Genomic DNA, 26,049 nt, shown 5'->3' on the forward strand with positions numbered 1-26,049 from the left:
CACTTGTAAGTGTGGCATAAGTTTATTTTTTTTAATTTCTTTGATATTGATCTCTCTTGTTTGCCTTTATTGCCACCTGGCTTCAGAAGCTATGTACAAGGTTGGCTGTGCCTAAATTTCACCCTTATATTGTGAAAGCGTGCCAATTCTTGTTTCCTTTTCTATTTTAAACTTAATGGCTAGAACAGCCTGAAAATGAAGCTTGAGTGTATAATAGAAGAAAAGAATATTTGTACCTTTTGTAAAGACCACAGCAAAATTTTGATTAAATGTAGGTCTCAAATGTTCAAATGAGCGGAGTTTAGGACTGGCATACAAAAGTACAGGGTAGGGACAGCAGGGACACATGAACAATGTCTGTGGCAGACTAGTTTATGGATTTCTGTTGAAGCTGCTCTTCTCTAGTAACTGCTTCGAAGTATTCCCATTCTATCTGCCTGATGTACCATTACTATTTCAGAGTCAAGTACTTTAGGAAATTGATGCATTTGATATCTGCAGTTCATTGTCATGCTGTCAGTGGTGGAGCGAGTTCACCCAGGAAAGCTTAACCAACCTCACAGATAGCCCCGGACCTGCATTTGACTCGTTTTCCAATACAAGTGGCAGTTGCACAAAAAGAATAAATGTTTCATAGGCTTGAACCTCCTAAATAAAATCCTAAACTTCTATGAATGTTTTCAAGTTTCTATGCAGCTGTTCAGACTGACATCTTATTTATCCCGTGTGAGAATTACAGGAAGATAAAATAAGGTCATAAGTTTTTGTTCTCTTAGCCTTGTCTGGGTTAATGCTGCTTTATAGTTGTTGAAAAGTTATAGCTCCTAGTGAGAATTTTGGTGTTCTACAAATTATAGAAGAATGTAAGATTTTTTTATACTTCAGTGAACTGGTTAACATTTTAATGTCAGGTTTTTTTATGCTTTAGTGAACTGGTTAACATTTGCTCTTTACTTGTAACCTGATGATGTACAGAGAAGTGCTCTCCATCATGTTCTATGAGGGGAGAAATTAGAGTTCTTCTATGTTTGTTTTCTATTTTTTAAAGTATTATCTATTTAACTCACTATACCTTAAGTAAGAGATTTGATTACTTCCTTTTTTGCATGGTATAAATGCATTAATAGCTGCCTGTAGTTATCTGTCTATACTAAAAATCTCATTTTAATGCACAGGAGTCTAGATTTTTGCTCTAGCAAATTCCACATATTGAGTGTTTGCTATGTAAAGTTGGACTTGTTTGAGTGAAGCTTATTTTCTTGAAATGCGAAATAGAATGAAGTATAAAATAAAAAAGTATAATTAGGACATGTTAAAAGATTGAACTAAAAATAAAACTAAAATATATTCTTTGTAGTCTTAGTTATCTGTTTGGATTGCTGCATTATTTTAAGTTATTTAGCAGAAACTATGACCATATGCAGTATACTAAAAAGTACAACACTTATTCTGTACAAAGTTGGTTTAAACAGTATGTGGCAATTACTGTATTTTAATTTTATTTAAATAATTTAATAAGATCCTCAGTATTAATGATCTATGTTTTGTTTGTTGTTGTTGTTTTTTTAAAAAAGATACAACAGTAAAATCATTTTCTTGCTTTTAATTTGTTATCCTTTGCTGCCCTCTTCAGCTCAAATGATGTACATCTTTGGAGCAAGGTAAGTGTAGATAATAATGCTGTAAATAAAATCAAGTTCTTTAGGCACTGTGTTACTGTAAATATGAATTCTGAGCCCGATAATTGTCGAACTGATAAATCTGAGCAAGACTTTTGTCAGCGGCAGATTGTAGAAGTGTATGAAATCGAGTTTTCAAATTGGACAGTTAAGTGTAATTGTGAAAAATCAAATGTGATGTTACCATGTAGTGTAGCTTATGCTACTCTAATTTCTAGATCAATGTTGTTAAAGCTGAAGGTAGTATATAGTTGTAGCTTCTGGAACAAAGTCTGCCGTAGTTGTGCAATCTGACATTGTTTAATTCCCTTTCCTGCCTTCCCTAAACATTCTTCCTATCCCACACTAGTACTAATAAAATAATAAGGCACAATTAGAATTTTAAAGTCATATAACTTAAAACATTGAAGGCAAAGCCAGATAAAAGGCATCACCTGGATGAAGTCCAGGGGAAATGACTGATCATCTTGCCCTCCCTGGTATGAGCTACATTAGGAAGACAATGCAGTATAACTTGGTCAATAAATTTTGCAGAGCACTGGAATAGAGGAGATGTTGGCAGATACTGCCTGGGATGTGGTTACAGAATTTGGGAAGGAATGCACTGTGCTTCTTATCTTTTTTCTTCGATACTGTAACTGCTGATTAATAAACTAGTACATGGCTTGCAAGTATATTTTAGATTTTGCAAAGAAATCTTGGAATGAAATGGAAATTGTAATTTGGAAATGAATGATCAGGTACAGCTTGTGAGGTGCCAGGTTTTTTCGTATTTTACTACCATTTTCTGTTTTGTGAAGACTATGGTGAGAGGATGTTTTTGTCCTCTGCCTCTATCCTTCCATTTTTGCATTTAGAAAATGAAAGGAGAGGGTGCGGAGAGAAAAAAAGGGGATCTCTTATTACTCCCATTATGAAATTAATTTTGAAGGACAGTCAGAGGACTGAAGTAACGGTGCACATCAAGTAGTATCTAGAGTTACTTCTGCTGTTCTCCTCAATGGAAGAAAGATATATTTTGTTGTCTTTGCTAAATTTATGAGTAAATATGTGTATTAACCGTCTAAAATAAGAAATGCTAACTTGGGAAATAAATAGGTACTTAGCATTAGAAATAATATCACACATTCTTTTTTTTTTTCTGTAAGCCATCCTTTTTGGTATTCTCTGAGATTTGATTCAGAAGAAGTGTGTTATCATGACTTTGTTGGATTTTATTGTAGTTGTAGGTTCTTCTCTGTGTTGATTTGCCATAGGAGGATGAGGGCAAAAGGGCAGAAGAAAGCTGTAGTTTAACTGTGCACAGTGTCCGTGCTGTTGGCAGAATGATAAGTGATAGATACGGTATTCCGTTGCACGTTTGGTATTTTCTGGCTTTGTTTATGAAACAAATGAAACAAAAAATGTTACTTTCATTAACAATTGAAGTTGAGGGTTCCTTTTCTTTTGTCATTACTTAAAACACAGCACTTTGTCAGTGGGAATGCACCTCCCTCTAACTTTTTTCAGATTGCGTTCTAGAATCATGGCAGATAAAGCAAAATTCTTGAAATACTTAAAATCTTAATTTTGAACTAAAGATGATGTAATTTCCTTAAGAGCAGTCAAATGGGTTTTTAAAGTGATGTAGTTTAGGTTAAAGTATTTCTAGGTAGGATGTGGGGGCTTTTGAGTAAATGCTTCTTTTCCTCTGATGTAGTAAAATCTACATATTCCTTCAGTTTGTATGACTGATGGAACGTGTGCTAAATTTAGTCAAATGCAATTAATTTTTATAGATGCATATTTTGTCATTCAAAATTGCACTTATTTGCAACAGCTGTACTTGTTATCTTAAATCTAGCAGAGCGTGATAAATTGTGTTCCTCTATTTTCTTTATGTATTTGCTTCTTTCAAAAAAAAAAAAAAGCTTTAAGGGCCAATGTCAGCCTTTCAGTAAATTGGAACATAATTGTAGCATCTCAGGAGCGACACTGGTTAAGATTTCCTTTAAGCAATGTGTTACGATAGCTAACTTTCTGTAGAATGATACATGAACAGAGTACTAGAATGTCTGTCTTACTGCCATACCTCAGAAAGCATTTCTGTTTGCAATTTTTTTTTTAAGAAAAACCTATTATTTACAAAAAAACCTTCTTTGTATTTAGGGAATTACTGTGATGTGGTAAAGAATAATACTTTAACAGAGAAATGCTTTATTATTTTGAGAATTCAATTTCAGATACTATTTGTCCTTGCTTGCTTCTTTTGGCTGCAATGTACGATTATTCTGTCTTACCAGATAACAGAACTGTTGTACAAGGATGAACGTTATTGCCTGACGCCTCCAGGACCAACTGGTAGAGTTTCAATTTCTATGATTGTAACTTATCCACAAATCCGTTCTTCTGTGTAATGATGGGTTTGAGGGATTACAACAGTAAACACTGATTGCTTCTTTTTGAAAGTGAAATTTGAAAACATGTTGGGTAAAATCCTGATTCGAATAGTCAGAGCATATTTTGTGAGATCCATGAGAGCTTTTTTTTTTTAGAATTATAAACAAATCTTGCTGATAACAATTTATTTTTCTAAATTTATTACCCAAAATAGAAATTTAGAATGAACACTGTATCAGTGCTTAAATACTTTAAGAAAAATAAAAATGCAGTTTTTCAACCTAGTTTTACCATTAGTAGCTCTTCTGATTTTGTGAAGCAAAATGGTACTTAACATACCAAATCTTCTCTTTTGAAATAAGTATACTTTTTTTGTGTAATCTGGTTTTTAAAAAACAGAGGTTTTTTCCCCTCCTGTCAGGGCCGGAGAGACAAGGAGTATGGGGAAAGGTAACCTTTGAGAAAACAATAATTGATGCTCTTCCTGTTCTCGGCTACAGGACCCCATATATTTTTACACTTGCGTGGATAAGAAACTTAGGACTGTTTGCTAAAATTTGTAAATCTTGATTTTCATTGGCTAATAGGCAACTTCTTCAGTATTAGTTGATCTAATGGTTAGAATACTTCTTATGTTTTTATATTAATATTACAATACTTAATGTAGCTTGGTAATGGAATATAATGGGTAAAATGTACGGAATAAATATGCAAAGTGTTAGAAATCTGTTTTTTCTTTTGAGCAATGACAAAATATTTGTGGCAACTATTTGGGGTAGCGGGAAGGAAGGGGGGGAAGGCCTTGGGCAGTACCACTTCTGTCACACAGTGGTGGAAAAAATAGATTGAAGTAAGATTCTGTACTGAAAAGCTGTCACTAGATCTGAAAATAATTAATATTCCTTTCACTCACCAGTTAGATATGTGCTCCCAAACCACATAATCTCTATGCCTCAGTGATCATTGTTGCCATTTCAGAGCCTCTCATCAGGGTGACATCTCACACCAAAATGATTTCTTATAAATTAATCTTGATAACATGACAGTCTCGGTAATTTTAGTGGAATGCTTTCTCTTGTTTTTTTCCACAGAAGCTGTTGGCTATTTTCTTTATCACTTGATTGACAGCATGAGTGACTCAGAGGTACAGGCCAAGGAGGAGCGTTTGAGACAATACTTCCATCAGCTGAAGAAGATGGTACCATTTCATTTTTTGCTACATAATGCCTGTCCTGCCTGACATGTATCTATTAGATTTGAAATTGCTGCTTTTAAGTACAACCAGGCCACTTCTCAATGACATGCAAGAGCTGGAGACTTGAATTACATCTGAGATAATTTCTGTTAGACAAATTTCAGTTTGGTTGTGTTTCAAAACTCATATAATTTTTTCCCCTCCTCTTGGTACAGAATATAGTTATCCCTACAACTCACTACAGCGGCATTTGCAGACTGCTGGACTCCTCTCAAGTTCCTGAATTAATTAAGGTCTGTGGTTCTATAGCAATTACTTTGAACCTAAAAAATGGAGTATCTGTACTCTGAATATACTCTTTGCAAAATAAGTATCTTTATGCAGTGATTATATGTAAGCCTTTTAACCTTTCCATGATTTTTCACTGTTGAAGCTGTTTTCATTTCATATGTGAAAGTTTGAGGGATACATTTAATAAGTGCTTTTTCAAGTCAATGTAATAATGCTGCAGAATACAGCTTTTTTTTTTTTAATATTGCATTTATATAATTAACTTGAACATTTTTAGCATGATAAGCTTACTTAGAGATTGAACTTTTTGGGGGGATTAGTGATATCTTTGTCTTACTACGTTTTAGGATGCAAGGTTACTGTCTCTTAAAAAAACCCTGTCTACAGACAACATTCCAGAAGTAAGTGAATTCACAGATAGCTATGCTTGTTCTTACTGTAATAATAATGTTTGGATATGGGTTTTAGATGAAGTGTAATCACTAGCTTTCAGATCATGGAAGTATATTAGGGTTATTTAAATCTACCATTTGAGGTTCAAAGGTTACTTTCCAGAGTAGGTGTAAAGGCTATCCAGATTTTCACTTAGACCTGATACTTGACCTTGGAGTTGGCTGAGGTTTCATGCCTCAGTTTCCCTGTCTGGTAAATATTTTTTTGAAAGTTCTAGTTAGCAGTGGTGGTGTGAGGCTTAATTCATGCTTGTAAATTACAGTGATCCACTTGAGTGGCAGGAACCATATAAATCCATACTGCTTCTAATGGTGGAGTGTCAAGTCTTTACATCTCTGATCTGAGCAGAGTGGAGATGGAAAAAGGAACAGGCTTCTGTTCCCTACTTCCCTGAACACAAAGAACTGAGTACAAGAGAAATAGTAATGTTGACCTTTGTAGATATGCTACTTAATGCTTTTTTTTTTTCACTGTGTTCTGACTCAAATCTTCAATTAATATGTAGTACTTAAACAGATAAAAGCACCTTAAATGATTAAAAAATTTCTTGTAGTATGAAAGAAAAGGATTATTTTGTCTGTCTTTTATTAAAGTGATCCGACAAGTTGTTCGGGGAAGGGTGTTTTTGCAATTGACATTCTTTCTGTTACCTCCACTTAGAGTGCTAAATCTGACGTGTCTGCTTTGGAGAAGAAACTAGAAAAGCGAAAAGCTGAAAACCAGCCTATTACAGATGTCTTGAAACAACTCATACATGCTCTTTGTGAAGAAGAGGTATCTTAAGCAATGCAGAGATGATTGGAAACACATAGCTATATTTTTAAAGGGACATAAATGACTATTATGGAAAGACATAGTTAAGCAAAGACAAGTGCAATGCTTGCATGGTTTGATGCTTATAAATCAAACATAAGTGCAAAAAGCAATTAAATCGAAAGGTTAACTAATTTCAGCAACACCTTGAATGGCATGTTTTGGGGTTGCTGAAGTTTGTTTACAATAATCTGCAGAGTGAATGATAGTAACAGCTGTGATAGGTTTATCATACATGCCAAATGTCCTTTCAAGCCATGGCTCCGGTCTCTTATATCTAGATTGTCAAGCAACTGATACATGCACTAGTCATTTGCAATTCAAATATTACTAGGTTGTTAATGCAGGGATTGAAATTCCATTTTCCTGCAGAAGGAAAGCTCTTCTGAGATAAAGGGTCTCTTGCCTTCATTCGGCAGGCGTCCAGCTGTAGTTTACATTCATTTAGTGTGTGTCTGTAATTTGTGGGGTATCACCACACTTTTATTCAGTTTCTTGTTCAGTATGATCCTGCCTATAAAGCTGTACATATAGGAACAGTAACAGTCGTGCAGGTAATAACACAATATTCTCTGTTGCTAAGAATACAGTTTAGAAAGAGTGATTCTCAGCTGTCTGTCTCTACGATTTTGCATGTGAAATAAGACTAGAAGCAAACACCATTGTAAGTTCAAAGTGGTCAAATGTATGAATAGGAATGTATGTTAAAAAAAAAAGCTTTCTATGGGATCGTGAAGTAGTTTCTTATTCTTTAGAAAGTAGTTTTGTTATGTGTTTGGCAGTGTACCAGGTGAAAATTGTTATGAATTCCAAATAAATAAGAACTATTTTAGAATTTGGGTTAATCATATTTATGGTGTCTGTCGGGATTAAAAATAAGTATTACATTAAAACATGCTAAAAATATAAATGTAAAGCAAGAAAATTTATGTAGAAATCTACTCTCAAGTTTATCTAAAAGGTGTTTTCGAAAAATACTAAATTCTGCAGAATTCACTCTTAAAATTCGCTAAAGCAGTACAACACTGTGTTTCCAAATGTGATCTTATACTACTAAAAGCACTAAAGCAGTCATGTAACTGCACACTGAACGTAAAAGAATCATAATGTCATATTGACTTTTTCTCTAGTTCACATCTTTGCTTTGTTCCTTTTTTAGAATATGCAAAAAGCCCTTGAAGTGAAAGCCAAATACGAACCGGACATGGTTGTCGGTGGCTATGCAGCCTTAATAAATTTGTGCTGTCGACATGATAATGTAGAAGAGGCAATGAACCTGAAAGAAAAAGTGTAAGTACACCGGCACTGAAACATGTCACAGAGATTTATGCTGATACACAGACCTTGTTGAATTAAGTAGGTTGAGTATTAACCCCCTCATCCATTTTTAATTAGTTTTCCCCACCAATGTATGTGCATTTAAAACAGTCAAGGGTGTGGTTTTTTAAAACAACAATTTGCTTTGTGTAATTGAACATCAGAAGCAGCTACTTTGTATGGTCAGTAATTACCTTTTGTGTTTTTTTTTTTGTAAAGGCAAATTGCTACGTAGGATCTGTTTTGTTTTTATTTTAAACATACATAATGTCTAAATTGAAGTTTGGCTTTATTTAAAGGGGAAAAAAAAGTACCTGTATTATGTGTTAGAATAGCACATAGAATGTCTTTAGAATATGCTGCACCTATATTGTCGTTAGAATAGCAATGTTTCTGAGTGACATTATTTTAAGATTGTCAACAAACTTTGTACTTCAGATTTTTATTTTCAGAGTTCTGTATTTTGGCTGTGAAAATTAGCTCCCAGCTAAAACATGGTATGCATGACTTAGCCCGGAGCAAATTCTTACAGATAATCTTCCTATTTGCCCCTTCCCTTTTTCCCTTGAAAGCCTCCTTTCAGTCTGATACTGCAGTGAATATAGAACAAGTTATGTGTTACTTTCAGGTTCTCTATCTCATATGCACTCAAAGTATTTGCTTTGATTTTACAGTAGGTTAGCAGGCAGGTGCTCATTACACCTTGCTAGTGTTTGAAATTACATGAAATGATTGAGCTATGAATATCACGAAATTTGCCACTCTGCAAATAATTAGTGTGTTGGTTTTGGCTGTACTACCACTCTCACACAATCCTCATAGTGAGCTTGCATGAAGTAAAATTGAGTATTCTACTGGAGCTTCATAGCAGTAGCACATTTTTACTGATCTGCCTCAAGTGTAGCATAATATTGCTAAAAAGTGACTCTTTGAATTGTTACAAAAAGAAACAACAGAGAAGAATGAATTTTAAAACTTCCAGAAAAGAGGAAAAAAAATACACAGCAGAAACTTCAAAATAGTAGCTCTGAACTTGTTACTGTAGGCGAATAGTTTCATGTTCTTTATCGAAAAGAATATAGTCCTGCCCCAGCCATGTGGACTGAGTTTTCTTCCCAGGCTTCTGGGAAATACCCTATTTTATGGAATAACTACCAAATAATTAATTAAGCCATTTTAAGATATAACTTTTGGGGTTTTGGGGGTGGGAAGGTGTGTGGAAAATATTTTTAAATCACATTTTAATGATGTGTCTTTTAAAGTCTATCAGATTTTTCCTTTAATACTTATTATAACTTTTAGCTCTCAGTGCTGATGTTTTGTTACGTAGTTTTAAAAATAAATCTTTAAACTGAATCCATAAAATGTGAACTTCTGTTGATACAATTCTTAATCTTTTAATTTCTAGCTTCCCTAAGAATTCACCTGTTGCTCTTGACACTGGAAAGTACATAGCACTGGTAGAGGTCTTAGGAAAGCATGGTAGACTACAAGGTAATCCATTTGCTTTCATAGTGTGTTTCTGCTATATAATAAAGGTATCTTGCCTCAAGAATAGAACTGTGAGTTGATATTAATGGTATATCATGTCCTGAAAAGTGCTTGAACATTTTGCATACAAATTTGCATGTGAATTCAACCAGAGATGCTTGGACAGTGCAGGCCATTAGTTTTAATGGATTGGCAAGCTTGTCATTTACATTTGCACAGCTCAGTGCTTTTTGCATTTCTGCAGCTAGTTTTTATTAGCATTGCTGTTTGGATTGAGTTTGAAGATCATGACTTATGGCACAAATTGCGTATGTGCCTAGACTAATGGCTTTGTTTTTGCTTAAGAAGGTCTGAAGGCTGAACATAAAACCTATAAACATAACCTTCTCATAAGAGCCAAGTACTGCAAAAAATCATTTAACTTTTTATAAAGTATATATTTTTCTGTTAGTTTTTTTTATCTGTTTGTTATTGAATTTTAGAGTCAATCTGTCAAACTGCCTGGAAATTTTGGCTTTTAATGAGTGTTGTGCAAACTGCCTATTTTGTATTTCTAGATATTTGCTTTAAGCTGTTAGCTCTTTAATTTCTGTAATTTAGTCTAATAGAATTCTGTAATTTACATGATTTGGTTGATCTTTAAAAGAACTCTAGACTGTCATCAACTTTAAAAGGTGATTCTGAATATCAAGTTCTATGATTTTGTAGAAGACTTAACACCATAAAAGCATGGTCCAAGCCTAGACACAAAATGTTATGGCTTTATATAAAACACTATACAATAAAATAAAAAAGCTAATGCAGTTTTTTTTCTTGTAAGATTTTTCTTTGAAATTTGTCTTGGCCTCTTACTAAGCTTACTGTTAAAAAATAATAAACAAAGCTGATGTTTTCCAAATCATAATAAATCAGATCATGACCACCTCTACATTAAAGCAGTTTGAAAAGATTGCTTGCTTTTAAGAGCATAAATGTCCCTCAGAAAATAAAACAATTCATAAATGTAGCCAAATGTAAAGTGGTCAAAACATTCTGTCTATGCAATGATTAAGAACATTATAAAAATGCATTTATTCCATATACCAAGATGTTTGTTTCTGCCTTACTAATGAAGCTTAATGAACCTAATGTTTTAACATGCAGTCTGTTAGAAAGCTTTCATTGGCTCTCCTTGGCTAATTAGTATCGACACAGCAAACAGGCCCTATCGGTATCAGACCATTAGTCTGGCTGTATATACAGTGTAAACATATCTTTATTATCTGGCCTCGTGACAAGCCATCTGCTGAAGAAACAATGGAGTGATTTAGCAGATGTTAGCATTGAACGATAAAAGCATCCATTTAGTAGAATCTTGCAGCTATAGGGCAGACTATACAGGGTTACGTGGTGCAGAGTGGGCACACAGTTCCTATCTATAATTTGTAGTCAAAGTTGCAGCAAAATGATAAAACCATGCTATTGTGGATTTATAATTGTAGTCTCGTTCAGAAATGCAAGTAGTAATTAACTTGAAATCGGCATTATACGCCAGAATTTACATTCCTGCTGGGTTTGAAATGCTGTTTTAATAGCAGTTTGTTTTCCCTACATGAAATTACCTAAGGGTCTTTTGTGTTGTTTCATTGTAGATGCTATTAACATTCTAACGGAGATGAAAGAGAAGGATGTTCCTATCTCAGACAGAACAGTTGCATCTTTTTTCCGCATTCTTAATGCCGCTGCCACGCGAGGTGAAGTTGAAACAGTGAATCGATTACATGAGACCATTGTGAACCTGGGGTTGGCAGAAACTGCTGTCCTTCATTCCACTCTGATTACAGTTCACCTTGAAAAGTAAGCTATGTTTGGGCTTCAGATGAAACAGGTTATGATATGATATTTATTTGTGTTACATGACCTGTGTATGTTATACACAGTTGCACATGCACATTTGAAAGTGCTCGTGCATGTAAACATGCACACATGCACGCACATATAATACTTAAGTGATCTAGGAATAGTAATGAAGGAATATGCTTTCTTAAGTTAGGTAAGTCTGTTTTCATCAGGTACACATCACATCATGGTCTCTGGGAACAACAGCTGTGTTTTATGGACACATCAGAGATGAAGTGGCTGTACATTGGAATACGCTTATGAATTAGTTGGTTCTAAAGTCTGTTTGACAAGATAGCTATTCAGAGCATGATAGGTATATTCTCAGTTCTTGTGGTTAAGTAGTATGTGTTTTCCCATCAAAACAGCACTATTTTGCTGTGCCATCCAGTGCATCTCAGGTGAGTTGAAGGGCGGTTGTTGAACACTGAAATATTTTTAATTCACATAATTCAAATAATTTGATGTTATTGCAAGTAGACTGCTATGTTGCTGTAAATTAAAATTCAAAGAACAAACTGTCTGGTTTGTCTATTGTGATTTTTTTTTTTCCCATATATACTTTTAATACCACTTAATAGAGAAAAGGAAGTTCATACATTCATTCTGACAGGAAATATCTGTAATTCCATTTGTCATGTTCTTCCTTTGCATAAATTTTCATTATGAGCTGTAGGATGTTTGAGTTAATGTACGTATGAACTATATAACGATTTCTTACTAAAATTGAGCCAAGAGTCCCTTTTCACTTCCTTTACCATATGCACAGTCCTTTTATTTTTTTCTTATGTCATTTATGTAGTTACTGGATTTTAATCTCTCGCAGCTAGAGTGATTGGTCAATTTCTTGTCATTTGGTTCATGTATATGAAATGTTCTTGGCTTAAATATAATACCTATAAAATAAGTGAATTTTTCGTAGTATCGTGTAAGTCAGCCTCAAAGATGCATATTAATGTTTCTGTTAATGTAAAACTTTTTAGTTCTTGTAAGTATTCTGGGTATGCAAGGTCTGTATAACATTTTCTGTATTCAAAATTCTTGTCAAAAAGATGTAACTCTTGGCAGATGCATGTACATTCTCTTCTAAAAATAGTATTTTAGTGTAGTGGTCAACAGTGAAGGATATAGTGTATATCTTTTCAGTCAGCAACACTGCCTTGATTACATCACAAGACAAGGCAGATGTTTATGGAGGTAATGTAACTGCAATCATTTGTAATGAATGTGTCAAAAATATCTGGTATGCTTTGCAGTGTGCAGTAAAAGCAGCTGCATTTTACATAATTGCTTTATGCACGTTGACATGCAAGTTGTACATGGTGCTACTTGGGTTCTTTTCACTTGAAAAGTAGTATATGATGATGTAAATAAAGATGTGATCATGTGTGGATGCAAAGGGGGACAGTAAAGAGTTATGTTTAGTAAAACTTTCTAGAAAGTTTTTTTTTAATAAAGGGACTTTTGATGAGACTAGATTTTTTTAAAGGAGAAAGTAATTCCATACTGTGGAACTGTATGGCTACAAGTCATTGGTACTCACTTGTATAACTCTTAATACATTTCATATATGTGAATACAATACAAAGTAAGCTCATTTCCTGTGGGGATTTTTTGCTGCCTTATGGGTGGAGAGACTTGCTTCCTTTCCAATGTTAGACAGAACAGAAGGGGGGAAGCTTTTTCCTTGGGAGGAATAACTGAATTTCAGTGATTCCTTTTTTTTTTTCTTTTTTTTTTTTTTTGTCTTGGAGATGCTAAGAGTTTTCGAAAGTTATGAGTGACTGAAATAAGTGTTAGTCATTTCTTTCAGCAGTAGTGCTTACTATTTGCCATCCTACAGCTCAAGTATCATGCTGAAATGCTGTCATTTAGCTGCAGGTTGTCAGCATGCCTCTGAAATTAGCTCTGGGATATCTTTTAATGTTCCACAGCAGTGGTTGTGCTCGTGTTTTGTGTTCTTAATTTATTTCAGTATTTTTAATTGCTTGTAAAGGAATCTCTGATTTGCTTTTGAAGATTTCAACAATTGTAGGTATAAAATGTTTTCATCTACCTCTTTTCTCTGTACCCAGTCCTGAATATTCTGAAATTCTTGTTAAGTCCTAGTGCATGTTAAAAGGCAATTTGGCAGCAGAGCATGGAAAAGAAAGAAATTGTTGATGATGAACAGTGTAACTTGACAAAAGTTACAAAATCAAAAAAGTTACAAAAAAAAAATCTAATATTCTAGTAGAATGGACATTTTGCCTTTAATATTTTGAGAAATATTTAACTGAAGTAACTAGAGGGAGAAGTCATACTATCTTGGGATTTTTTTTACCCTGAGTAAATTTAAGGGGAACCACCCCCCTGCTTTTAATTGTATGACCTTTATTTATGACTTGAACAGTTTCTCAAGATGGTGAAATCACATTAAAAATTGAGACAGTCCACATGTGGAATCTTGGTCTGTCATTCAAGGTGATTAAACCTGCCTTGGACAGTATGACAAAAATCTTAGTTTCTGAAAGCTGCAAGAATGTGAAGAGCTTGTACTTTTTCTTAAAACATGTCTTACTTTTGAACTGGTTCTTCCAACTGATAATAATTGGAAAAGGTTGTGTTACCTACACCATACACAATTTTGTACGATTTTAAGGATTGTAGTTTTGGCTTTTAGCTTCTCTACCAGCTGTCAGGGGAAACCTATTTGAACATGAGCCATTTTACAAAACTGAAGAGGTTTGTGAAGCTAACCTGCTCCTGTGCTATATGATACTTTGATAATACCTATTTACAGGATGATAAATTAACAAATACAGTAACTACTGATGATTTTTTTTTTTCTTCTTCCAAGAAAGCTGCATAAGGAATACACATCTTAAAAACTTGATGTGGTTCCTGGCTTTCATTAACATAAGTTTGTTTCTGCTCTCCTTGAATAATATCACCTCTGAGAAAAGAAACAAAACAAAACATCTTCAGGTATGAAATTTACTAATTCCCTATATCAAAAGTGCTCTTAAGCAGAGGGAAGAAAAGTTGCAGGTAAACTATGAAAACATTATGTTACAGACTGCATGAACAAAATATTTTGTAGTTTTAAGTCAGTGAAAGCAAGCAGTTAATATCTGTATCTTAAACGATCAAAAGGCTATAGCTGGATTGTGTTTCTTTAAAAATGATCAGTGTATTTTAATACAGCGTTGTCCAGTAAAGCATTGTGTGCTGGTTTGTGATTAATCTCATATAAACCCATTTTGTTTAGTTTCTTATGTGGCAGAGACAGCGTGAATCCAGTGCCTGTTGTTTTCACAGAGCTAGATTCACCTGTAATTTTGTTTGAGATGATTCTGTAGCACATGAAAGTTAATTGACTTTTTAAATTTACTTTTAAAAATAGGCATCTTTTTAAATTAGGTGATATTTTTAGTTGGGGAAAAAATATCTCTAGTGGGGAGAGTTCTTTCTAATTTTTGCGGCTTTATTTCAAATATTTGTATTAAAACTCTTTACGTGTTGCAATGAAATTAGGGATGTTTGGCTCTCTTACTCCATTATTGCAATTAGGACTTTAGCATCATCAGTGCCAAAGGACAAAAGTGTCTCATTTGCCCTATGGGGACAGGACAGTGATAAGATGATTTTTCGTCAAGGATCATTGGGTTGTAATTAAGTTACATTCATGGCTATTGCTTTTTGAAGGATGATTGGTAAATGACAGGCTTCATGTGCTTGGTACGGACAGTGTTCACTAGGGTTTTTTCTCCCTCTGTCAGAAAATCCTGTTGAGTCTGATAATGTAAATGTGGCATTTTATTCTGAACAAAAGAGCAGGGAAATGAGCTATCTTGTCTAATCATTCAGTTGTTTAACACCGACTTCCAGTTTAGACTCAATTGGCTGGAAAGCACTTGACATGTGAAGTTAGTGCTGTTCGGAACGCATGTTTGAGTAAATTTTAAAGTAAGTGACAGCTAAATTGTACCTAGGGAAATTACAAAGCCTTCAACACAGTTAATTTTTTGGGGAGGATTAGTTGTAATTGCAACACCAGTCTCCTTGAAGATTCCTTAGTATAGCAAATGAACAGAAAAACATTTAGCTCTTTCAAGAGCCCGTTTTCTTTTAACAGAATAATTTTTGTAAAGCTGATTGTACCTTGCTGAATTGTCTTCCCTCTACACTAACATCTGCTTCAGATTTGTAGAGAGGGATTTGTTTTACCAGTCTACCCTCCACCCCCACCCTAGAGAGTCCCATTTTTCTTTCTACCTCTCTAGTGATTTCAGGTTTGAGAGCTTTTCAATCAGTAAACCCCTTAGGTAAATTGCCACTTCACTAAAGCTTTATGCATAATGTTGCAGCACTTCATTCCAATTAAAATCAATATTTGGAGTCTTATTTTTATCAGGCAGACTCTCTGGTTGGGAAAGTTGTTTATTACAAGTAAAAGGGTTAGATTTAGTGCTACATTCTTGAAGCAAGAGGGGAGTGGCTTGTTGAAATTGAAGGGGGATGTTATATCCATGCATGTTATAGCCAGTCCTGCTACAGAGTGTGTTCTGCAAACACTCAGACATCTGAGTCATTTTGTCTCTTCAACTAGCTTTGTGTGAGTAAAATTGCCCATGCAAATATTTTGGAAGATTGTGCCCATAGTATCTTGGACTTCATAGGCATTCTAAACGGAAACCAAATGAATCCAAAACCATGATACCTTAACCCTGGCATCAATTTAGTTGCAAAATAATGGCAAAGTAGGACTCTTCCGGGATTACTTAAGGGCCAAGCATAATACAGTGATGACTGAGGCTCCTTCTGTCATTCAAAAATAATAGTGTATCTTCTTTTTTAAATGAACAAGTTTCAATGACAGGGAAAAATACACCTAATCTTTAAGTGGAATGGGTATTAGCCCTGAACAGGTAATATTTGTGAGTGACTTAAAGCTGTAGTATCTGGCCAACTCAAAATAAAGCATGGATCATCTGTGTTCATATTTTAAATACTATTTTGTCCAGACTGACACTGGAAATCGGATTTTTCCAACATTGCTATGAGTATACGGGCTTTATTTCTTTTTTGACTTGATCCATATTAATTAAACAGTAATTTTGGACCAGGCTTTTAATGTAGTAGAGTAGTAAGTATTCTTTGGGAAGATAAAAGCATTTTCAAAGTGCGTAAGTTCATACAGAAAGACTGTCAAATATTTTTAAATGTACAGCTGCTTATTAGCTTAAAATCCTTATGTCTAAATAGCTTTTTCTTAAAATGTGGAAAATCTTTTTTGTGCAGTTGTTTTTTTAAGTTAGTGAGTTGTAACAGGAAACACATTAAAATGTTACCTATACTCGAAATTTGAAGCCGACAGTAAGTTCCTAATTTTCATTGGACTTTTCTAACAGGATTGTAAAAACTGCTTACAAAAGTAGTTGCTGGTACTTACTTGGAATTAACTGCAGTTTGTGATAATTAAGAAATACTGCAGGTTGTTGAATAAATCATATTAACTCAAATACAACCATAAGCTTGTTGTTTTTTTCTTTGCAGTAGTAGTACAAACAATTTCTTTGTAGAGGCTGAACTTACATACCTTTTATTGTTTTATAGCTGGTTGTTGCCAGTTTTATCATTTATCTGTTTTATAAATGCCATTCTCTAGTAAACTGTGGATGACCGGTTGGTTGCTTGAATGCAACAGAACAAAAATATCAGATTTGGATAGATTTAAAACAAATGTCTAGTAAATTAGTGTGTAAGATGCTGACTTCCTTAAATGCAGACTTATTCAGGCGCCTTTGAGCAGTAAGTACCAGTAACAAGTACAGTATTTCCATTTTTGTTATCTCAGTTCTTTGCTGACTTTTTTCTCTGTGTATACAGTATTAATGCCTTCAGAAGTATACAGTTAGGGACTAGAAAACTCTTAATGTTCCTGTTTGAATGACATTCCAATTATTCATTCACTTATTGATAGCTTTGACCTAAAAACAGTCACTTTAATCCTTTAGGAATATAACCGAGACAATACTACGGCTGTTTGAGCATCAATCTGAAAAGCTAGATTTATCACTGAAAACTTTAATTTGAATGTATAAATGTTGTTGTGCCTTCTTAGAAATTGAATAGTTTTCTGTAAAACTGTTTTTTTTAGATGTTAACTGAACTTGCATCTAAAGCAGGAGAAAAATACTGATTATATAAAGCTTTATATCTGTCTATAGTAACTACCATAGTATTTCTCTTTTATGACAGTAATCTAGCCTGCAACATCTACTTGCAGTTTTGAAATTAACCTGTAATTTAGTCTTCACCCCAAATGACAAAAATTCAAATGACTCCATGGGGTGCCAGAAGATGCACTGTAAACAGGGCTCGGTAAGGGGGATAAGGTAGAAATCCATCATCTTAGGTTCATTTTCAGAATGCCAGTATTACTGAACAAAATTAATTCTTCTGTGTTTTAGTCTTAAAATTTTTAAAATATTAGCCTAGATGAAGATAGTAGCATATAGTAGTCTAGATAGTTCTTTCTTTGAAAAACCAAAATCTGTGCTGCACAAGAAATGCAGTGTGAGGAGCGGAAATCTGAATTTGGCTTGTTTTAACAGTAATATCTTAATTTGTTAAGGTTCAGTTGATCAATAATAAAGTTGCTTCAGGAATGTAAAATCATTAGTTCAAGTCAGTTTTATTATGGTCTTCAGCTGCTGCTGTTAAGTGATTTTATTTATTCATTTATCCCCTTGCCTACTTCCACTACCCTCTATTTGATAAGCCTTTTGGAATTTAAAATGCAGTCTTATTGACTGTTTGGCTACTTACTACATTTTGTGCATGTCATCTTGGTTTGTTTCAATTTCAGTTTAAACCTTCCCCTTCAAAGAATACCTTCACATACTGTTTTACCAGTGTTTCAGTGGTTGTCCTCTGTTGGTTTTGGTTTGGTTTTTTAGATTGAAAAGGGGTCTGCAGCAGATTAATTTGTTCTGTTACTTGCACGGTGTAGAATGTTCATTTATATTTGTTGTTATTTTAAGTTCCAGATCTGATTGTTTTTATGGCTGTTCAGTTTTGCATTTTAACTATGTATACTTCGGAAGATGTTAATACTGTATACGCAGGGAAAAAAAGTCAGCAAAGAACTGAGATAACAAAAATGGAAATACTGTACTTGTTACTGGTACTTACTGCTCAAAGGCACCTGAGTAAGTGCATTAAGGAAGTCAGCCAGTGCCATGGCTTTATGTGACATGGATACTCCAGCATAAAATACATTTTGGTACCTTAATATATTGTTGAATTCATTGCAAAAATTACATTTTTATTGCAGAAAATATACATTGGATTCTGACCTTTATATAGAATGGAAAAATGCTAGCCCTTCAATTGTAACAAAATGGAAATCAACAGATGATTTATAGCTGGTCTGTTAAGGTATAAAACAAGTATGAAGCAATCTAAAGAGCTGTGGTTAACTTAGTTAACTCTAGAGATCTATACTGAAATAAAAATGTTGTGGAAAAATTTTGAAGAGCTTAAAAATTGAAAATGTCTGAACAGAGACATTTGGAGGTAATATAATGTGCACAATATTACTTATCAACAAGAAAAATAGAACTCAAATACAAACTGAAATTTCCATGGAATTGGGGTTTTGTCACAATAGTACATACCAGAACTTAAGAATTTTACTTCAAAAATTCAGTGCATCTAATGATGAAGAGCATTCACACCTTTGGTTAATTTGAGGTGAACAGTGGTCATGCAATCAAAAATTATACAGCCAAGAGGTTTAAGCATAAATCTGTAGTTTTGTTTTCATTTATGTGCTGTCAAGCATACATGGTATTTGTTTGTAGGAAAACTTTACCTGTTTTTTAAAAATAACTGTAGCATACTGTGGGGGGGGGGGAACACTCTTGGATTATAGACTGCTGAATGAATATTTTCTTGAAATTTTCAAGACTAAAGTGGGTTCAGCATGCACTGCTGCTGTTTGATTGGTTTTATTCTTGTTTTGTTTCATTCTACAAGGGATGACATGCCTGCAGCTCTGGAAGCTTTAATCAACTGTTATAAGAAGTATGGTAAAATTCTTCAGCTTCATAACATCTACTGTAGACTGATAGAAAAAGGAGACGCTGATCTACTGCAAAAGGGTTAGTTGCATGTAGTCAAATGCTGTCTGGTTATATGGAGTGTTTTCTGGAGGGTTTTCTTCCATGATTTGTATGTAATTTCTTTCAACTGAAAGAAAAAAAACTGATTGTCTTTATATGTGTAACTTTAAAGCACTTAAGTGATGCCTATGTTCTTCAGATTGAAAATTGATATTAATTTTAAGTAGAAGAATCCTAATGTTTGGATGGTACAGCATCAAGTTCTCAAAGGTTAATATTAATACTTGTTCTAGCTACGGATATTACTATTAAGAAACAACTTAATAGTAACACAACACAATAGTAAAACAACATGTTTTTCAAATAGTTGTGCAGTTAAGAAATCCTATATCCTCACTCTCTACAAGAGAATGCCAATATATAGTCTGTCGATTTTGTTGAATGTGATTCAAAATGTAGTGCAGATAAACAGAAAAACATTTAAAATACGCTCAACCGCAAATCTACAACAAATTGTGTAATATGTTCTAATCATTCCATATGTTTTAAAATTTATTTCCCTATAGCTTATTCTTGGAGTTTTGTGATGCTTGGAAAATATTAGTATTAAGAATATCTGATGTATATATTAAAATGTTTCAATATATTTAGTAAATTAATGAGCTTTATTCTCTCTCTAGTTTCAGATTTTATAAGCAGAGAATATGGTGACATGATGGCTCTTTATGATCTCTTCTTTGCCTTCTTGCAAACAGGAAAATACAAAGAGGCCAGGAAGGTCATTGAGGTGGGATTTTAACTATAATACTCTAATCGTGCAGCTATTTAGACTCTTAATTAGAAACATTTAAAGTTTTTAACCTTTAATTAGACTTGTTCTGATTCATGTTAATAGAATTCAATCCCAATAATAAAAAAAAACCCTCGACCAGCTTTATTTTGTATGATTACAGTTCAGAAGAGAGACAGTTTTGTTGTATATTGAAATTGTTTCCTCACTTTTTCAAATTTGCTGTTATATATCAAAATGATATTTGCATATTAAATATCGGATTGTGGAACAATTAAATTAAACTGGCATTCCTGGGTGTAAAGTTGCTAATCCTCTTTCCGAAGGAATTCTTTGTTCTTAAAAGCACTGGAATTTAATTTGCTGCAGACCATGCTCAGATTTATTTGTAATGCTTGTCTACAAGTTAATCAGCCAAACAAGTGCTGTCTGCTACTGTTTGGCATTTAATTTAGCATTTCTTTTCTCTCTCTCTTTTTCAGGATAGTAAGCAGCTTATAGGAAGTGGTAGGTGACAAACTTGGTCTATTTAGGATTAGTATATTTTATCTAGACTTGATTGAAATTGTGCTTAGTGAAATTGATAAGTCAAAGGGGCAGCTGCAGAGTCTGCCCAGATTGTGATTATTTTTCTTCTTAACACAGTTGTATGTTTTTAAAATGCTGCATAAGTTTTCGGGTTAATGTGTGGGAGGAGGCATCTTGCAGAAAAAGTAATACTTTGTCCTCATCGTTTTTGTGTTATGTACATACACAGCTCTGTAACCTAATTTGTTGGGTTTTTTCCTTCCTAAGATAAAGTATGCTTTTTTCCTGATTCCCCCTAGAATATTTGAGATACCAGTTATCCCTATTTGAATTATCTAATAGAATTCTTGCATTTAAAAAATCTTAACTGAAGATCTGCTTGTTTGTCCGTGGTGGAACAATACTGTCCTGCTGCAGGGTGTGTGGAAATTGCTAAGCACAATGTTGAAGCATTGATATTTTTGTTCTGAGAGGGGTTTTTGGAGCTCATAGTCTTACAATACAGAAGAATAGAAATATCAGTATCTGGCAGAAGACGATACTGAGGAGTTGAGTTCTTTTTATAGAGATTAAAGCATATAGGAGATATAAGGATGAAATCTGGGAATTGGAAGTAAAATTAAAGCTAAATGAATAAAACTGGTACTTGGTGTGATTTAGCAGCTGTTTCTTTGATACTGGCATTTAGTTTCTCAAAACTAACATTGGTGGCTACAGTCCAGCAGTCATGAATAGGATGGTAAGCAAATTATCAAATTGTTGGGGCTTTGAAACTTTTGTCATTTTCTTAATAGATGCCAAATTATCTCTGTAAATATTCAGTATTTGGTCATTGATCATAAAATTCTAGTAACCACAAACAGACACTTGAGCGTAAATCTGAACACATGATATCTGGAGACTAAATGGAAGTTTTTCTGGCTTTTTATGCTATTTAGAATAGGTTTTCTTGCTCTTGCCTAACTTCCATGAAATATGAATTAGAGCTTTGTATATGCTGTTGAGAAAAAGAGGTTTTAAATTACAGAATTTTTAGGAGTATAGGAATTTACCTAGTAGTAGTATGCATGTATTTTACCAGTGGATAAAGTGACACAAAATCAATTACTATATGGTGAGTTATATTTTAAGTATGCTTTTATTATGTGACAATATGTTAAGTACTTTCAAATAAATTTTTGCCACCAGAGGGGGAAAAAACCACTCTTAAAATTGGTATTTTGCTGAAGAAGAAAATAGCTTTTATTGTTTTAAACCATAAACAAGTTACTGTTTGCTTTTTTGTTTGTTGGGAAGTCAAAGCCTTAATGAATATAATGTGGAAGATGGAGTACAAGGTGTATGTGTACCCTTTCTAGTCCAGTGGCTTTTGCTACTAAATTTCTTCTCTTGTTGGTCATCTCAGATTGTTTTTCTATCTTCCTTTCTTGTGAAATAATATTCAGTAAAGGTGATCAATTAGTGCTGCTTTCTCTTCTTCGACACTGTTGCGTATTAGACGTAGATTACCTTTCAACACGTACTTGAATAATGTATTGCTGATTATGGTGGTCAATTGATTTTAGTGGTATCATTTATTTTAAAAGTATCTACGGAGTTAATAAAGAGTTTCTAAAAGGGTAGTAATGAATCTGGAAAAAAATTTACTTAGGAGCTAAGGAAATGAAGACCATGGAGGATGTGGTCATTTGAATGGGGTGTTACTCATTGGAGACCACTGCCTCTGCTTGCTCTTGCTATTTTTAGAAATCAGACGTACACTAGATGCTTATGTGAAACTTAGTGACAACTACTGCTTTGAAAAACTTGCAACTCAAAGCCCCAGGAATAAGAAAATAACTTTAAAATATCAAAGTATCTTTGGTAAAATACAACTGAGTGACAATAGTAGGAAAGTGAAGAAGGGTAATATTTGAGTGAGATTATAAAAATTAGGTCAGAGTTGTGTACGTACATTATCCGGTCACAAATGTGTTGGGCATGCATATATATAAGCTCACGTTGTGGCATATTGTCATAGCAAGAAAGCTGAAAGCTCTGGGGCTCATCTGCTTGCTGGAAGGACAGCAAGACTAAGTAGAGAACAATAGTGTAAAAGACAACAAAAGGTGAATAGGAAGGAGATGAGGCAAAGAATGCACCTGAATGATACCAGAACAAGTAAACTGAAGCATGTGGTACTTTGGTGGTGTGAGTGTCTTTTGAAGTGATGCTAAGTGGAAGAGAAGCTGTGATTGAGAAGACTGTGGGGAAAATGCAGCTAAGTTCTAAGGCTTCACAGAGTTTGGTTGATAGGGTAACAGTTTCCAATGTTGCTGGACTGCCTTGTTAAGCTTTTGAAAGTCTATTCTCATTTGTTCTGTGGCAGGTGTAGCTAGAGAACTAAGCCTCTCTGAGGCAATACCTCCAAATGAGGTAACCTTGGCTGCTCTGTGAAGTAAAACCGTATTTTATTCTAGCTGTGCCTGGAGATTCCTGAGCCCTTGAAGTTATGCTGGTAGATGAATGTGCTGATAGATGCTCTTTCGCTTTCCACTGGGAACAGGTTTTACTATTGGGTGCTGTAGTACATCGAAGCATGATTTAGTCTTCAGCTCTTAATTGCACCTCAACTGATGAGTTAGCTTTTGTCTTGAGTCCTTCAAAGGTGATCATGACAAAACAAAGTTGGCACATCTCTCTTCTTGCCCCTTACCATAAGGTCACATACACATACTAGCTTGCTTTCCCTTGGAGTGGCACAGCATGACTTCTATGTCCTCAAATCTAGCTCTAGTTACTCAAGTTTTTTTCCCTTACTTGGAAAGGCAGTTTAATTGGTTTTTTTTCCTCAGTTTTGTTTTTCATAAAAAAGAAAAAAGAAAGAAAGAAAATAAAGTCAATACATTTTGACTTTAACTAAATTAAACTATGTTAAAACTATTGTAGGCTAAAAAAGGGATATGAATTTTCAATAAATAGGATTAGGGAAAAAGTACCTTCTAGAAAGGTACTGTCTTCTAAAATGTTGTCTTATTTTGATAATACAAATTTTCTCCTGGAGAGAGATCTTACGTAACTCTTCATGTGTGTTGCTCCAGAGGTCCAGATAGTAGATCAGAGAGTCTGGAAGAGTTGCTTGGCCTAGTATTCTTTCAAGTCTGGTATATAAATGGTAAGAGAACTTTCGAGCCTAGTCCCCCAAATCCCTCCTATCTACTGCTTCTTACCTGTTGCCATAACTGGACAATTGCAATTCCCTTATGTTTACTTAGTTGTTGACTGCTACTTTATTAACCTGATCGAGCTGGTGGTTGAGAGCTGGACTGATGTGAAGGTCATCCAGAGAGTGGGAATGAAAAAGGGAATGTTACACCACCTTGGAGGAGTCTACTTCCTCCCCCCTTCACCTGTTATTTTGGGGGTTTTTTTGCATGCTGCATGGAGGTTTAAAGATTTCACTACCTGAAGTAGTTAGAATGTACGTGTTGTCTGTCATTTTGATCCAATTTTAATTATTTGGTCATAACTGAATTTTGCACTGAGATCTCATACTTGCAGCTGTTTTACCTGCATGATGGTTGAATGTTTCTAGACTGACCCTTTTTCCTTCATTTATTATTCATGCTGAATGCAATTATCAAAATAGTCTGTGAATTTGGGTGTAACTAAGCCCATGTCCATGCTTGGCTCTTTCTGGTAGAGTCACAAGACCTATATATTATTAAGTACTGTAACGGTCCTGCAGCAGAGGTTCAAGAAAGCCCTTCCCTAAATCTCCTTAGCAAAAGTCTAAACAATGTTTTCATGAACTAGAAATGGACACTTGACACCTATGTATAAAGTATGCAAGGTTTTAAACTGGTGTTAAATCTATTTCTGCACTGTATTGATAAAATCCTTACACCTTAAACTATATTTCATTGGACAGCAAAATACTTCTGTAAAAAAACCAAAACAAGCACCACATTAAAAAAGGGTATCAGGTCGCTGGCATTTTTAGTTAGGAGCTCATGAATGCCTCTGATAGGAACTAGGATTTAGTAGAGATGTTCGACCGTTTTTTGTTGTTTGACAGATACTTCTTGAAATCTTTCTAGATCAAATCATATCAGCTATTAAATTAAAATTGTTCCTTCAATGAAAGACTAAAAGCTCTAGTTTCTGCTCTGTTTATAGTTTTATTAGAAATGAAGGCTAAGGAAAGATTACTGTATTTGGGATATAGGGAAAGATCTTGTATGGCAAAATTTTTTAGTAAAGGACCAACCTGTACAAGATAGCTATCACTAGAGGAACCTCCCTTGAAAATGGCAATGCATAGTGCATGGCTTCGGAATTCTTTTAACCAGGCTTTAAGTGTGATACTTTCCTCATCTTCTGCTCTTGTACTAAATATATAATTTATATTTAATAATTAAATATATCATACCATATCTCGCATATCTCAAGACATTTATGTGAAGAATTGAAGGACAAATGGTTGTGAATAAATGCAAGAAAAGGCATTTGCTGCTGAAATTCAGGACCTGACAAAAGAACTGTTTTGGGTGACTTTAGTGTACAGGAATATATCTATCAACAGATGTCAAGTTAATTCAGGAGGTAAATAGATTTAAGCAAAGAATTGTGACATCCACTGTCAGCAGACCTCAAGATACCGGTTGCCATTGGATTTAATCTACCATAAAAACAATGAGAATATTTCTACTTGATACTGAGAGATTACAACCTTCTTTCGTCCAGATTGCTTTTTTTAAGAATCTACATCATAAAATTGAGTTTTGCTGATTTTATGCTGGAGATAAACTATTGGGAGAAGATGCTTTCTTGATTTATGACAGCAGGATTTAGGGGGTTTTTTTAATGTGTAATTTAATGATGGTTATATCTAGTGTCTGAATTTACGTACAAAGACTTATTTTTGGTCCAATGAAGAAAAGAGTGGAGGTGATTAGAACAAAATTTAAATGTTTGTGAATGTTGAATGCAAATTGTATTAGACAACATGGTGGTCTGAGATTGAGGAGTAGTTTGTAGGGGGTGCAATACCTTTTATTAGAGTAACCCTATAGAACTGAGAGGGAGGGGAAAGGCTGAAGAGCTTTTAGGCACGCAAGCCCAATAATTACAAGAAAAGATTTT

At 34.3% G+C, this 26,049-nt stretch overlaps 1 protein-coding gene across 4 annotated transcripts in view; it reads left to right on the forward strand.

Annotated features, from left to right (window-relative positions):
• The window catches only part of LRPPRC (leucine rich pentatricopeptide repeat containing), a 93,726-nt gene that overhangs the window by 31,490 nt on the left and 36,187 nt on the right, over positions 1-26,049 (forward strand). For all 4 annotated transcript variants that reach the window (XR_012673134.1, XM_075146929.1, XM_075146932.1 and 1 more), the window contains exons 15-25: positions 1,634-1,661; positions 3,962-4,019; positions 5,150-5,256; positions 5,469-5,546; positions 5,892-5,945; positions 6,658-6,771; positions 7,970-8,100; positions 9,536-9,621; positions 11,250-11,454; positions 19,522-19,646; positions 20,288-20,394. Coding sequence is in view for 3 of the 4 variants with exons in the window: in XM_075146929.1 (XP_075003030.1) it covers positions 1,634-1,661; positions 3,962-4,019; positions 5,150-5,256; positions 5,469-5,546; positions 5,892-5,945; positions 6,658-6,771; positions 7,970-8,100; positions 9,536-9,621; positions 11,250-11,454; positions 19,522-19,646; positions 20,288-20,394 (1,093 nt within the window). In the remaining variant the exon portion in view is untranslated. The remainder of the gene's footprint in view (positions 1-1,633; positions 1,662-3,961; positions 4,020-5,149; positions 5,257-5,468; positions 5,547-5,891; positions 5,946-6,657; positions 6,772-7,969; positions 8,101-9,535; positions 9,622-11,249; positions 11,455-19,521; positions 19,647-20,287; positions 20,395-26,049) is intronic.

Source organism: Calonectris borealis, chromosome 3 (assembly GCF_964195595.1).
Source record: "Calonectris borealis chromosome 3, bCalBor7.hap1.2, whole genome shotgun sequence".
NCBI classification, from domain to species: Eukaryota; Metazoa; Chordata; class Aves; order Procellariiformes; family Procellariidae; genus Calonectris; species Calonectris borealis.